General features: G+C 42.0%; 1 protein-coding gene across 1 annotated transcript in view; it reads right to left on the bottom strand.

The window, feature by feature from the left end:
- Window positions 1-6,619, bottom strand: part of USP50 (ubiquitin specific peptidase 50) — a 33,737-nt gene extending 27,118 nt beyond the window's left edge. Inside the window, exons 1-5 of the mRNA XM_064570487.1 lie at window positions 6,567-6,619; window positions 4,628-4,822; window positions 4,166-4,361; window positions 2,062-2,271; window positions 882-1,024 (exon numbers count right to left, since the gene is read on the bottom strand). Of these exons, the coding sequence (XP_064426557.1) occupies window positions 882-1,024; window positions 2,062-2,271; window positions 4,166-4,361; window positions 4,628-4,822; window positions 6,567-6,619 (797 nt within the window). The remainder of the gene's footprint in view (window positions 1-881; window positions 1,025-2,061; window positions 2,272-4,165; window positions 4,362-4,627; window positions 4,823-6,566) is intronic.
- Window positions 6,620-15,424: the final 8,805 nt, after the last annotated feature.

Here is a 15,424-nt window from a genome sequence, read left to right as displayed (position 1 = left end):
CCAGATGGCCAACAGACACATGAAAAGGTGCTCAACATCACTCATCATCAGAGAAATGCAAATCAAAACCCCGGTAAGATATCACCTCACACCTGCCAGAATGGTTAAAATAAAAAAATATAAGAAATAACAAATGTTGGTGAGGATGTGGAGAAAAAGAAACCCTCATATGCTATTGGTGGAAATGCAAACTGGTGCAGCCACTAGGGAAAACAGTATGGAGGTTCCTCAAAAAATTAAAAATAGAACTACCATATGAACCAGTAATTCCTCTACTGGGTATTTACCCAAAGAAAACAAAAACATTAATTTGAAAAGATATATGTACCCCTATATTTATTGCAGCATTATTTCCAATAGCCAAGATATGGAAGCAACCTTAGTGTCTATCAGTAGATGAATGGATAAAGACGTATCGTGATGAACATTGAGTAATTATAGAATTGCCGAACCACTATATTGTACACCTGAAAGTAATATAACACTCTTAGAGTTCAATAAAAAAAGTTAAAATGGCAGATTTTATGTTACATACATTTTATCACAGATTAAAAATTAATGTAATATACTGAATACCATTGAATTATACACTTTATTTACTTATTTTTATTTATTTATTTTAGAGAGAGAGAACATGCATGAGCAGGAGGAGCAGAGGGAGAGAGCATCTCAAGCAGACTCCAGAGCTTGGCCCCGACAACGGGTCTCGATCCCAAAATCCTGAGATCCCGACCTGAGCCAACACCAACAGACGCTTAACCGACTGAACCACCCAGACGCCCCTGAATTGTACAACTTAAATGGGTCAATTGCATGGTATGTGAATTATATCTTGATAAAGCAATTCAAAAAAAAATCTCACAAAACGTCAAAATCCATACCTTTTTAAGTGAAAGATAATTATTTTTGGTGCTTTGGAAATACTGGCCCTTACAGCTGTTTCTTGCTTGGTTTCACAGAAGGAACAGTGAATTTGGTTATTCCAGGTCAGTGTGTCTTGTTGAAAAAACCACTGGAGACAGTCCTATGGAGGAAAACCGCATTTGGTGACTACATTGGATCAAGTGCAGCCTGGGCTCTGTTTACAGTAGAACTTTGCAACAGCCGTGGAAATGTGATCCTCAGTGCTTTCCTCAAAGTCAACATATGCAGGAGGTCCCAGCGTCACAAGCTGTTGCCTAGACAGGTGTAAAATCTACCTGACGAAGGAGGGGCTTCTTTTTCACTCAGTTACTGAAATGGATCCGAGTGCCCATCTCACTTCCAGGCTCTGGATCAGCATTTTAACCTTTGTGGTTTATTTCAGAATAATACTGACTGTGCCGTTTCCACCAACCAAGTCAGGCAACTGTTTTGTTACTCCTCTCATCACAGAAGCGATCCAGAGACTGAAAAATGACCATGGGCGGTGTCTGGGGGTGACCCATAATAAAGACAGCAGGACAGACAGAATTTGATTCTGTGCACAGAAGCCACCGTGAGTGTGGCCAGGCCCCCCCGCTCGGCAAACCGCCAGCCTGAAGAGGAAGGTGAGCACAGATCCTGTGTTCAGTACATGCCAGCACCTCAGAGTCTTGGGAATTTGTTTCCCGTCATCTTTAGCAATTTAATCTGAGAACAAAGCCCACTTCTAAATAAGTAGTAGGATTCCGTTCTCCAATTCTGGCATGTGAAAACTTTTTGCAGCTGTGCTTTCATAATTTAGGTAGAAAATATAAATGGGTATTCTGCAAGGGAACTTATTGCTCCCTGCCTTCTAGCTGTCCCGTCTTCTACCGCCACCCCAATTTACAGATGGTGAAGAAAATTCAAGAGGTAAATTCTCAATACGCACCAAGCCATCTCGGTAGAATGAATAAAGCCCACAGGTCATTTCAGTTTTACACTGAGGCTCTTTTAATGAGTACATTTAGAAATACAACCGAATTCACAGTCACTTTTGGCTGTATGTCGCTTTTCTATAAAATGTTGTCATCATGGGCTTCCAGTGACAAAGCAGCACCCTCATGATAGGCAATGTAGGAAACCTGAGAAGTGGTATCCAGGAGCAAGGATCGCTACCTGAAGAGAGCACTCGTATTCAGATGGAATGGGGAGAGAGAGGACGGTGAAGACTTCGTTCTTGTAGGTGCAGCTCTCACACTTCAAACACATGATGCTGTAGTTGAGCTGCCCTTCAAACAGTTGCGTGATGATGGAGGACTCACTGGCTATCACCTTCCTGCAGCATCTTGGAATAGACCCTTTCTCGTATGATCTTCTTCGACGGTACTGAATCAAAGGAACAAATTAGCCCCGAATCAACTCTTGGTTATCAAAAAAAGCTTTTAATAGGATGACTTGATTTTTTTTCTATTAGAATGATACATTGCTACCAGAAACCAGTTAGTTTTGGATTCAACAATGCATAGAATAAGGTCTTCTTAAGAGTACGTATTAAGTGGGGCGCTTGGGTGGCTCAGTCGGGTCAGCGTCCGACTCTTGCTTTCAGCTCAGGTCATAATCTCACCGTCGTGAGATCCAGCCTGTCGTGGAGCCCCAGCGAGGTTCCATGGTAGGCTCTGCATGGGGCTCTGCGCTCAGTAGGGAGTCTGCTTGAGATTCTCTCCCTCTGCCCCTCCCCCCTCATGCTCTCTAAATAAATAAATCCTTTTAAAAAAGGTATATATTAAGTTTGATTTCTGATCACTCAGTTATTTTCCTCCTTAAGTGAAGCTGAGGAAAGATGACATGCTAACCCTGTGACAACACATGTCCGTGCCCCAGAAGCCAGCAGCCTGTGATAACGTGATGTGGGGTCCTAGAGGCAGTTCCTCCTGGGAAGAGGGTGGGTAAACATTTGAACTAGCTTTCAGTCATGCAAACTGATGGAGGAATAAAATGAAGAAATCTGTCCTCCCTCCAGTCCCTTCAGATTTAGCCTCTTCTGCTTTTATTGTTAGAAAACACTTTTTTTAAAAGAGCAAATCTTAAATTCTTAAGGCAGCCCAAGTTAGCCTTGGAGCGTGGTTTGAATCTAGCTCATGTTGAGGGGTACCATTTCTGGGGGTGCAGGCTGACTTCTCGGTGCTTGACTGGCCTCACTAGACTGGACATTTGGAAGACACATTAGCCCCCAGCCAGCTCCGCTTTGGAGCTGTGCACTCTGCTCCCCTTTGTCTTGCTGCTTTCATCAGGCTCTGCCGCCAAGGTCTTCCACCTGATAGTCCTCTGATGCCCCTAATTCCAACTTTGGTCTTGGGAATGAGAAAGCTATTTATTTCAGATTGGCTGCAGATGAGGACCTAAGTGATTTTACTGACCACCACCCTACCCTTTGGCTAAAAAAAAAAAAAAAAAAAAGTGTTGCTGTGAATATCTTAGTAGCAGTAAAAATGAAAAATGGAACTGAGGATTACAGACGAGAATGATTAATGGCTATCGTTTGTGATCTTTTGCTAAAGCATTTCCTGGATGGGAAGTATGAGGTAAGCTAACATCAGCACAAGGACCCTGAATAAAACCAAGGACCTATCTTTGGAGAGTATGTGACTCAGATCAAAGCTGAAGGCAATGAGTCTTACAAAGAAAAGTAAAACCCTTCGTAACTGGTGATCTCATGTTTCATTAAATGTTGTATGTCCTGATCTGGTGAAAAACTCTGGTTTGGAATGTTCGGCATGAAGATGAAACTTTGCAGTATTTAGGTCTGTCCTTTAATACCCAGCTTCATATTTTTTTGGTTTGTAGTTACCAAGAACATGTATTTTAAGTTGTAAAGCTCTGTATGTTTTATCTCATGAGGTACATATTTTTATTAAAAAAAATGAGATTTTCACTTTAAGAAAACTAGTCTGTGCAGATGTTATTTGCAAAGGGGAATAGATTAGTGGTTCCCACACCTGTTGATCACTGGCAACACCATGTGAGCTTTCCCAAAGGACAGCCCAAGACATTCTAATTCAGTAACACCGGAGTGAGGGGCTTAGGATGTGTGTCGTGATTCTGATGATTATTTGGTAAATACAGACCAATTCAAATACTAACTTGAGTGTGCCCCACGGTACCCCCGCACCTGTGCTTGGCAGAGAGGGGGCAATATTGACAGATCAGACCAAAGAATGAAAAACGAAAGTTGCTGATAGAGCTGAAGGGTCTTATTTCAAAGGCTATTAATTCTACTTACCTTTTTCAGAGCTTCATGAAGTTCATTCAGGACATAAATCAAGAATTCCTGAGCATCTTGCTGTGTCTCTTTCGTAAATGCTGGGTAGAGGTTGCCAAGAGCCGACCGAAATATTTCTGGTGAGACACATTCTGAGTCTCCAAGCCACATGTCTGTCATCACATAGGCAAAAGCTGTCGCGACCTCACTGCAATCTCTTGGAAGAGGGACAGAGAATGTTTCTGGCTGATTTAATGACAGAGAGGCACCTAAAAACTCAAGCATGTGGCATCAGACCAAAAACAATTCTCCCTTTCTTAGGCGACCTTCCCACGTTGTTATTCACCCTAGCAATTGTCTCTGGGGGGGCCTCTGGGCTCTTGTTTAAGCCCGGAGGAGGGACTTCACTGGGCTCCTTCCCTCACCTGGCCCTGGGGGAGCAGGGAGTGGGGGCTGGGCAGCAGGGAACACAAATGGTCTTACTTTTGAAGAGCAGTAATGTACTTTCCCGAGAGAAAGTATTCCACCAGCGGCGAGATGCTGCCGAGACACTGTAAGATGGCGTTCATGTAGCACGTGTTGCCCAAGTTCCGCAGGCCCGTCACTCCCTGGAAATGGGGCTGGTTCTCATCAGCCTCGTTCACGGGACAGGTATCATAGTGATCTGTGCACTCTGCGCTGTGTTGGTGCCATGTGGGAAGAAAGGAAAGCATTTTGAGCGAGCAGATTATGTGCCCATGACAATAAGGCACCCTCAAGCTCATGCCACAGAGAGTTCGCAGTGAGACTTCTGTTGAATACATTTCCGACCAGAGACAGAAGTATTCGAACTCGAGGTTTAAAATCACATCACTTATTCTGGAACTCTGAACAGGGCCTGCAGCCGAAGAAGCAGAGGTAAATATTTCTTCCTGAAACCAGGGCAAGAGGACAGAAAATATTGGCCTTTCAGAGACCTAGAATTGCTTGGCTAAAAATGCAAATTTCCCTCTAAGTACTAAAGTATTGGGGCCTCTGGGTGGCTCAGTTACTTAAACATCTGACTCTTGATTTCAGCTCAATTCACGGTCTTGGGGTCATGAGATTGAGCCCCATGTGGGGCTCTGCACTCAGCAGGGAGTCCGCTTCTCCCTCTCCCTCTGACCACACACACTCTCTCTCTCTCTAAAATAAATAAATCTTAAATAAATAAATACCAAAGTATTTCTTTTTTGGACAAATAATTTAATTATTTTTAGTAGTAACAGTAATTGCAATAGATAGTAGTTAATAATAACAATAGCTATCATTTAAGGAGCTTGGCCCAAACTTAAGTAGTTAATATGCATTTTCCCACTTAATTCTTTCAACAGTTTTATGGGGTAGGTATAATTGTTTTTAAACCCTGTTTTACAGGGGAGAGATCACATTTAAATGGTTTAGTCATTTGCCTACGATATATATATTATGTGCAGTGGCATGTGGAGAGAAGGAATATCGTACCTACCTACCTATCGAGTTATTTGGATTTATATATCATATATTAACAGTGTGTGTGTACATATTAAGGGCATATGCACATGCTAAGAGCATATATACATCTATTAAGAGCACAACTATGTATGTATATTACATACACCTGTGATATACATTTTCTGATGTCATATATTACATACACACATGTGTTCTTAGAAACACACACATGTACAGAGAGAGAGCAAGAGCATAGACTTTGTAAAGAATAGATCTTCGTTTAAATCCTGACCCTGCCGCTTCCTAGTTACATGACCTGGAACTCTCATCTATAAAAACAGGAAAAATGCTCCCTTATAGGATGGTGGGAGGATTAGATTAAGTGATGCGAGGCCTGTGGCACAGATTACATAGTTAATAAATGGGAACTCAAACATATTTTTGATTAAGTGACTGATGTAGGATGTCCTAAACAGGAAGCTATGGAGTTCGAGAGTCCTGTGCACAGGCCAGCCCGGAGCGGAGGAGAACGCTGCAGGTGCCCAGGGAGGCCTCCTCTGACCACACACAGCTTCCTTTTGTCATTTGGCTATGGCTCAAGGCAGCCCAGCATCTTGGTCCTTTATGACTTTTCTTCCCTTGTGCAGGATCTAAAACTGGGTCTCCATGAAACCATTACCTCACCTCAGTACCTCCATTTGCAATTTTGCCGGTTTGAAAAGTGTTCACTATTACCAGATGGTCATTTTCATGTTTGTTTTCTGATGTCATCAGAGGCCCCGCACGGTCCCTCGTTAGGGGCGTCTATTGCCTAGATATCAAATATGTAACTTCCCTTCCTTGTGGGGGACCTCCACAGGGTCAAACCTGAGGGAACCCTTCCAAAGGAGGCATGTACCCCCAACTCCTTTGCCAGCCCCCTGGCCCCCTCCCGGAATTCTCGAGAAAGCTGTAGTAGAGAGTGGCTCACAGGACATAGTAGATGCCGAAGTCATCTGCAGGGAGGGGCCGCTGCGAAGTCATTTTAGTGAGACCACGTTGGACTTTCACTTCTACTCGGGAGCTACATCGAATCCTTTTAACTTCATTTCTCCAAGCCTGTTACTTAGGCTCTTTTGTTTGTAATCAACAGTGTATATGTTTCTCTCCCCTTTCAGTAGCTGCAGACTGATTTCTCTCTGTACTTCAGGTACATTCCCACTTGGATTTCCCATGCATCATAATCACTTCCATTCACCCTCAAGATTCTAGCATGTTGCCACGAGAGACCATTACTCAGCTGCTTAAAAACTTTAAAAGCATTAGATTTCAGGGGCGCCTGGGTGGCTCAGTCACTTGAGCACCTGACTCTTGGTTTCGGCTCAGATCGTGATCTCAGGGTCCTGGGATCCAGCCCTGCAACCGATTCTGAGCTGGGCATGAGGCCTGCTTAAGATTTTCTCTCTCCCTCTCCCTCTGCAACTCACGCCCCTCAAAAAAAAAGTATTACATTTCAGAGAATGAACTGAACATACAACCTCTCTTCCTCCATCACTCAGTTTTTCTTGAATATATACATTACACACATACATAGAAGATTTACCTCCACATAGTCCATTCTGGCAACCCTGCCCTCTTTGGGCACCCATCCCCACTCCCGGGGATCACACCACTCCTAGGATCCCAAGGGAGTATTTCTCACCCTGGGAAGGGAAACAGTTGGATTTTGCTGCTTCTAAAGCACATAGCATTGGGATAGACTGGAGTCTTTCTCTTCACAGCCACCCACTATAGTCCAAAGGGGGTGTAGACAAACACACACGCATCCGACTAGGGTCACCAGGGCAAATATAAATAAAGTGTACATCATAGAAGGATTTATAAGCTGAGAAGTAGCAAAGAACACATGAGCTCCTGAGCTCTCATTTTTTTCACTGAGAACTGTCCTTAAGAAGGCGCGTTGGTGAAGAGGGCCCCTCCCCACCCCCCCGCACTATTTAGATCAAAAGGGGTCAGAGAGTAGGTACAACCGTGGAGCCTCGAAAGCAACCTGGTCAGGAAGTGGTCTTGTTAGAAAGGGGAGCCTCTGCAGCTCAAAGCTGCTACCCGCTTGTTCTTTCTTGGAGTGAACTCAGAATCTGTAGGGAGTGGGTGAAGAAAGAGCCTTTAGGGCCAATCCAATTTATCTTTTCTCAGCTCTGCATCAAGTAAAATGAATGAGGTTATAAAAGAAAAAACTCTTCAAAAATATAAATGTCAGGAAAGATAAAGAAGGCTGAGAACCATTGCAGATTAAAAAATAAACTGGAGGGACGCCTGAGTGGCTAGGTCGGCTGAGCATCTTGTTCGGGTCATGATCTCAGGGTCGTGAGATTGAGCCCTGCATTGGGCTCCGTGCTGCGAGCATGGAGCCTGCTTGAGGTTCTCTCTCTCCCTCTCTCTCTCTGCCCCTTCCTTCCTGCTCACTCTCTCTCAAAAAAACAAAAAACAAAACCAAAAAAACTAGAGAAGCAAGACAATTACATATAATACCAAATCCTGGGTAGGACCTTGGATCAGGATAAAAACATTGCTATAAAAGGACATTATTGGGACAATTGATAAAATCTGAATAGGATTATATATGAATAGTTTTGCCTCGATGTTGAATCTTCTGATTTTTATAAGATGGTATCCTGTTTATGAAAGAGAATGTCCTTTCTCTTAGGAAATACACGCCGACGGATTTAGGGCTTTATAAAGGGGCCTGATCTATGCAAACTGCTCTGAAATGGTTCATGGAAACACAGAGACACAAACACACATGAGGAAAGGAGGGAAGGCGGTAACATGATAAAGTACAAACGCAGCAAATGCAGTTGGATGTCAGCAATGGGTGAGCCTGGGTGAGGGCCAACGAGTTCTTTGTACGATTCCTGCGACTCTTCTCTAAGTGTGGAATGATCTCACACTAAAAAGTCCAAAGAAACAAGAATGTAGTAAATGTAATTTTTATATGGATTTATCTCCAGGATAGAGTGCTGGTAAGCCATAAAGGCAAGGTTCTGAAGAGTCCACTTATCTCCAAGTGCATTTATGCTCAGGCAACACGGACACATTAAGAACGATCATTCTTTGATGCCTGTGTGAGGGATCCTGGCAACCAGAGGTGCTGAGTCTTACAGCTATTTTGTATTTGTGGTCTATTAACAAAGGGGTTTCATGAAGTCACCTCAGTGGTGATTCTGCAGGACGTGAATCCTGTCACCCTGCTCCTCCTTCGGCCAGTGAACTTCTCCCAAATACTTCAGTTTCTCATCGGTGGAGTTTTGTTAAAATTTCATTCTATGATTGATAACGCTTATAGGTAAAAACACAACTCATACTCATATGTTGATATTATATCCAGGGACCTTTCTAAACTCAAAGTCTAATTTTTATATAGGTTCTTTGGATTTTCTACAAACATTAAAGTCATCTGCAGAAAAAAATCAGTTTTATTTTTTCCTTACCAATCCTTACGCTTTTTATTTCTTACCCTTTGAACTAGCTAGCACCTCCAGTAAAATGTTGAACAGAAGTGGGGATAGTAGTCATCCTTAGCTCACTCCTGAACTAACAAGGAAAGCTTTGAATAATTCATCAGTAAGTATGATGTTTGCTAAGGGCATAGTGTTGTTGTTTTGGTTGTAGTTGTTGTTGTTCTTTAGAGGGGGAGGGGCCGAGAAAGAGAACGTGAGAGGGGGAGGGGCCGAGAGAAAAAGAAAGAGAGAAAGAGTGAGAGAGTGGGTAGGGGCAGAGAGAGAGAGAGAGAATCTTAAGCAGGCTCCACATCCAGCACAAGGCCTGATGTGGGGCTTGATCTCAAGACCCTGAGATCACGACCTGAGCAGAAATCGAGAGCTGGACGCTTAACCAACGGAGCCACCCAGGTGCCCCGAAAGGCATAGTTTTTTTGAGAGTTGTAATCATGAACAGACATTGAGTGTGATCAGGTTTTTCTATATCTTTTGAGGTAATCATGAGATTTTTCTTCTTTAGTCTGTTGTTGTGGTTAATAATTGATGATGGTCATATATTAAACCAGTCTTCTATTCCTCAGATAAACATCTTGTTAGTGATGTAGTATCATTTTCATGAATTGCTGCTTTCTATTTATTAATCTTTTGTTCAAGAATTTTGTATCTATGTTCATGAGTAAAACAACCTTTGTAGTAGTGTTCTGTGCTGTGTAAAAAATTATCACAAATTTAGTGCACTGTTTAAAACAACACACGTTGATTATCTCATAGTTTCTATAGGTCAGAGTGCAGGTATGGCTGAGCTGGAATCACATGTTACATTCACTTGTCATCTCTCTTTAGGGTCCTTCATCCTGAAACAGTTCTTATGCATTTCCTTGACTTTCAAGAACTTGACACTTTTTTTTTTTTTTTAAGATTTTGTTTATTTGACAGATACAGAGATAGTGAGAGCAGGAACACAAGCAGCGGGCAGTGGAAGAGGGAGAAGCAGGCTTCCCGCCGAGCAGGGAGCCCGATGCGGGGCTCGATCCCACGGTCCTGGGATCATGACCTGAGCCGAAGGCAGACACTTAACCATCTGAACCACCCAGGTGCCCCTCCTTGTCCTTTTAGAAAGGAACAATTCCAAACTCTTTATTTGCTACTTTTCTCTTTCCAGCTAAAAACGGATGTGTTAGTGTTTCTTGGAAAACTTGGTTCTAAGAAAATTAACTCAGAAATGTCTCTTAGTAGTTAAGAGTGGTCAAGGGCACAAGCTTTGGAGTTAGACCTATGTTCATGTCCCAACTGCGCCACTTCTATAGTTTCAAAATGGGGATAATCATAGTACCCAGCCTCATAAGATTATAGTGAGGATTAAATGAGATAATTACTGAAAAAGTACTTATTTGTTCAATCTGGCACAAAGTGAGTACTCAAGTATAGCAACTGTTACTATTATAAATCATTGTTTCTTCATATAAAAGCAGTGTGCTTTTGCAAATTTTCAAAAATTTTGGAAATATTACTTTTAAAAAAAATTTTATTCATTTATTTGAGAGCAAGATAGCGAGCAAGAGTACCAGCAGGGGTCAGGGAGAGGGAGAAGCAGGCTCCCCACTGAGCAGGGAGCCTGATGCAGTGCTCGATCCCAGGACCCTGGGATCACGACCTGAGCCAAAGGCAGACGCCCAACGACTGAGCCACCCAAGCGCCCCTGAATCTTAATATTTAAAAATATTTTATTCTAGTTTACTTTAAAATTTTCTACCACGTATAAATATTTGCCAGCATGTATTTGAATTTGTGTATTTTATGAATATTTATTTGATTGCGTCTTTTATCTCATGTCTTCCTATTTAGATCTTATCTTTCCTTTTGCTTGAGTATATCCTTGATTGACATTTTCCAAGAAAATGGTGAACTTTCTGGGAATGCCATCACATGGCTGGGTTCAAAGTCCTCCCTTTCTCCTAATAGTATTGCTTTCCTACCTCCTGGATACTATATGACAGGTGAGAATTCTTTTGTCAATCTGATTGTTTCTTTTGTAAACATTATTATTATTATTTGCTATTTATTTGCAGAGTTACTAAACTGTGGCATGAAGTAGGTAACTTTTATTTATTTCCTCCTTTCTAGGTCTTGCATTAAATAGTGGTTGCATCTCATTCATTAATCCAGAAAATATTTACTGTGCATCTACTTCATGTCAGTCACTGTGCTACATGCTTAATAGAATAAAATATAAATCTTTACCTTCAAATAGCTTACAATCTATTGATCACTCGGATTTAGTCTGTGCTTTCAACTCTTACCAAATATTTTCTATTGTTTTGACTTTCTTACATGTGTTATGATTGAGCACTCGTATGGTTACTTTATTTGAATTATCTTGATGTTTTAGCTTTACATTTGTGCTCACAGCTACTTTTTTAAGATTTTATTTGTCAGAGAGAGAGATAGCACAAGCAGAGGGAGTGGCAGGCAGAGGGAGAAGCAGGCTCCCCGCCTCAGCAAGGAGCCCGACGCAGGACTCAATCCCAGGACCCTTGGATCATGACCCGAGCCAAAGGCAGACTCTTAACCGACTGAGCCACCCAGGTGTCCCCCAGAGCTACTTTTTACATCCTTTTTTCTAACTTCATTCTTAAAGTGAATTCTAAAAGTGCCTTCAAAAAATGAAAATGGAACAGACTTAAGCACTTGGATGCAAATTATACACATCCACATATCTCATAAGCATGTGCTCATATTTCAACTATACTAACAAGAAACTACAAGATGGCAAGTTCTTTGTAGAGGGAAAAATCACTCTCAGAATGTTCTCTATTCTCCGTCATGTCCTCCTCTCTTCACTGGAATTCCCAAGGAAAGACAGCATGAACAAACCTATTACTTGAGTACCTTTACGTGCTAAGTACTTAACTCCCTGCACCTTCACAACAATGTGAGATCAGTATTATCAGAGAGGCTTGCTCAATTAGCTGGTTACTCATGGCTAAGGGGCGGAGCAAGAAAATGAGTCTAAGTCTATCCAGTTCCATTTTGCATTGCAGTGTATACACAGTAGCTACAGAATTGAAAGACCCTTAGACATAAGACTTATCAGTACTACATTCTTATTGCCAGATTTTTTTTAAAAGGTATTACTTATTTGACAGAGAGAGACACAGTGAGAGAGGGAATACAAGCAGGGGGAGCGGGAGAGGGAGAAGCAGGCTTCCCGCTGAGCAGGGAGCCCGATGCGGGGCTCGATCCCAGGACCCTGGGATCATGACCTGAGCCGGAGGCATAGGCTTAGCAACTGAGCCACCCAGGCGCCCCTGCCAGATAATATTCTATTGTATAGATTTATGTTTTACTTTTGGGTTGTTCCCATTTTTTGGCTATTATCAATAATGCTGCTATGAACATTCATGTACAAGGTTTTGTATAGACATATTTTCATTTTCTTGGGTATATACCCAGGGGAAAAATTGCTGTCATGTGGACTCTGTTTAACCTTTTGAGAAACTGTCAGACTGTTTTCCAGAGGAGTGACACTACTTAAATCCCCACCAGCAATAGATAAGCATTCCAATTTCTCCATATCCTTGCCAACACCTGCTATCATCTTTTTCATTCTAGCCATCCCAGTGGGGATGAAGTGACATTTTATTATAGTTTTGAATTTCCCTGACGGCTAATGATGTAGAGACTCTTTTCATGTTTATTGACTACTCATATATCTTTGGAGAAAAGTCTATTCACATCCTTTGCCCAGTTTTAAATTGGGATGTCTCTTTATTACTTAATTAAGCTCTTTATACAAGTCCTTTATCAGATATATTACTTGCAAAAATTTTCTTCCATCCTATGAGTTGTCTTTTTGTTGACAGTGTACTTTTTTTTGAAAGATTTTATTAGAGAGAGTGAGAGAGGGCATGAGCGGGGGGGGGGGGGGCAGAGGGAGAAGCAGACTCCCAGCTGAGCAGCAAGCCCAACACGGGGCTTGATCCCAGAACCCTGGGATCACGACCTGAGCCAAAGGCAGACGCTTAACTGACTGAGCCACCCAGGCGTCCCAAATTATGAAAGTTTTGAAAGTACCTGCGGACCCTCAGGGTTTGCAGTCCATTTCAAGAACCACTGACCTAGGGACGCCTGGGTGGCTCAGTCAGTTAAGCGTCTGCCTTCGGCTCAGGTCATGATCCCAGGGTCCTGGGATTGAGTCCCGCATCGGGCTCCCTGCTCCGCAGGGAGCCTGCTTCTTCCTCTGCCTCTGTCTCTCTCTCTCATGAATAAATAAATAAAATCTTAAAAAAAAAAAAAAAGAACCACCGACCTAATTAATAGATCTAGTTAATGCCCATCAAAGAGACAACCAAGGGCGCCTGGGTGGCTCAGTCGGTTAAGCGACTGCCTTCGGCTCAGGTCATGATCCCGGAGTCCTGGGATCGAGTCCCACATCGGGCTCCCGGCTCAGCGGGGAGCCTGCTTCTCCCTCTGACCTTATCCCCTCTCATGCTGTTTCTCTCTCTCTCAAATAAATAAATAAATAAATAATCTTAAAAAAAAAAAAAAAGACAACACTGTGTTTCCTAATATAAGTATACACCACCAGCAATGACATATTCTTGACAAAAATTCAATCTTGAATTTAACCAAGCCTCTAAACCTAACAGTTTATGGCATACTCGAGAAACAGAAACATGTAAAATGGCACCTAAGGGAAATAATCAGCAAAACCCTGAATGTGGGAAACTTTTTAGAACCTATGATTGGGTTCTTTAAAAAATAAACTAGGTGTTGGTGGGGGGAAGGGAATGGCAGGAGAAGCCTATATATTGAAACTTTAAAGACAAATCAAGCAACTCTTATAATAAATCTCAACTGGGTCCTGACTGAACCAAATTATAAAAAAATTTTTTTAGAATGATGCTGATATTAAGAAACTTAATTTTTTAGGTGTGAATATAACACAGTTCTTATATTTTAGAAACATATACTAAGGCATTTATAATTAAAATTAAAGAGAAGTTCCATTGATGCAGACTGCATAGAAATCCCGAGAAAAAAACAGCAAAGGAGAGGGCTACACGTGGGGTGGGGCAGCACATAAAAGAAAGCAGTGTTGACTGGTGCTCTTTATTGTGGACTGGAGTATGCAGCTTTTCTGAAGAATAACCATGTCCTCTCCCTCCCTGCTTCCTGCCCATGACCACTAAGGCAGAATCATGGACCCCAGTTGGAAACTCTGCTTTGAGGAATTTCCAAAGAGTGCAGAAGAAAAACGTATTCCAGAGAGGTTCAAAACCATAACTTGGGATTTTACCTAAGGAAAAGCTCACAGATGGGTGTAATATTGGAAATTCTGTGATACTTCTTCAACACATTATTTATTGAGCATCTGTATTCGATGTTACACATGCCAGCAAGGCACTAAGGAAAATACAAAAATAAGTAAGACAGCTCTCAGTTGGTAACACAGACCAAGTTTTCAGAGACACACTGGTTGAGAGGCTTCACTCCAGTACATAATTGCTAGGCATTTAATTAAGTGCCAGTTGTTACAGACCTGAGGGTCCAGGTTCCTCAAATACAGATACCTTGTGTGAAACCTAGCTAGGAAACAATGAGAGCAGATCTGGTAAATAAGGAGGATCACAAAAATCCCTGCCTGTAGATTCATCCTTTTCTGCAAGTAATTACTTGATCTGAGTGGTAAGTGGCTATTTATTGGGTACTTTTGCCTTGATTATCCACTTAAACACACTGTGATCTATCTTCCTCAAGACAAAGTTTTATTGCAGAAAACCATTAAAAAAAATTTTTTAGCGGTGTGCCTATCACAAATCACATACTATGCAAGGTGTTGGGTGCTACAGGAGTGAAAAATCTGAAGGGTCCTTTCCTCTGCGAAGCGTATAATCTAAAGGGGTAAAAAGGATGAAACTATGAAACAACATAGTTCAACTTAAGTGTGGGAAATGAGGGTAATTTTTATATTTTTCTTTACATGTTCCATTACAACCAACATGCATTACTTTTAAAATAATGATGGCTCGGGGCGCCTGGGTGGCTCAGTCGTTAAGCGTCTGACTTCAGCTCAGGTCATGATCCCGGGGTCCTGGGATCGAGCCCCGCATCGGGCTCCCTGCTCCGCGGGAAGCCTGCTTCTCCCTCTGCCACTCCCCCTGCTTGTGTTCCCTCTCTCGCTGTGTCTCTCTCTGTCAAATAAATAAAATCTTAAAAAAAAAAATAATAATGATGGCTCATATATACCAGACGGATGAAAACATTATCAGAGAACATCTGCAGATGTTTTAAGAGGTAATTTGGTAAAGAGAGCTTTGTTCTCAGTAGGATGAGACTGAAAAGAAAA

This window comes from Mirounga angustirostris, unplaced genomic scaffold (genome assembly GCF_029215605.1).
Source record: "Mirounga angustirostris isolate CCGP_5_RB_7025 unplaced genomic scaffold, mMirAng1.0.hap1 SCAF_9, whole genome shotgun sequence".
NCBI lineage: Eukaryota > Metazoa > Chordata > Mammalia > Carnivora > Phocidae > Mirounga > Mirounga angustirostris.
The sequence above is the reverse complement of the archived record's forward strand: the minus strand, read 5'-3'. Positions and strand labels throughout refer to the sequence as shown.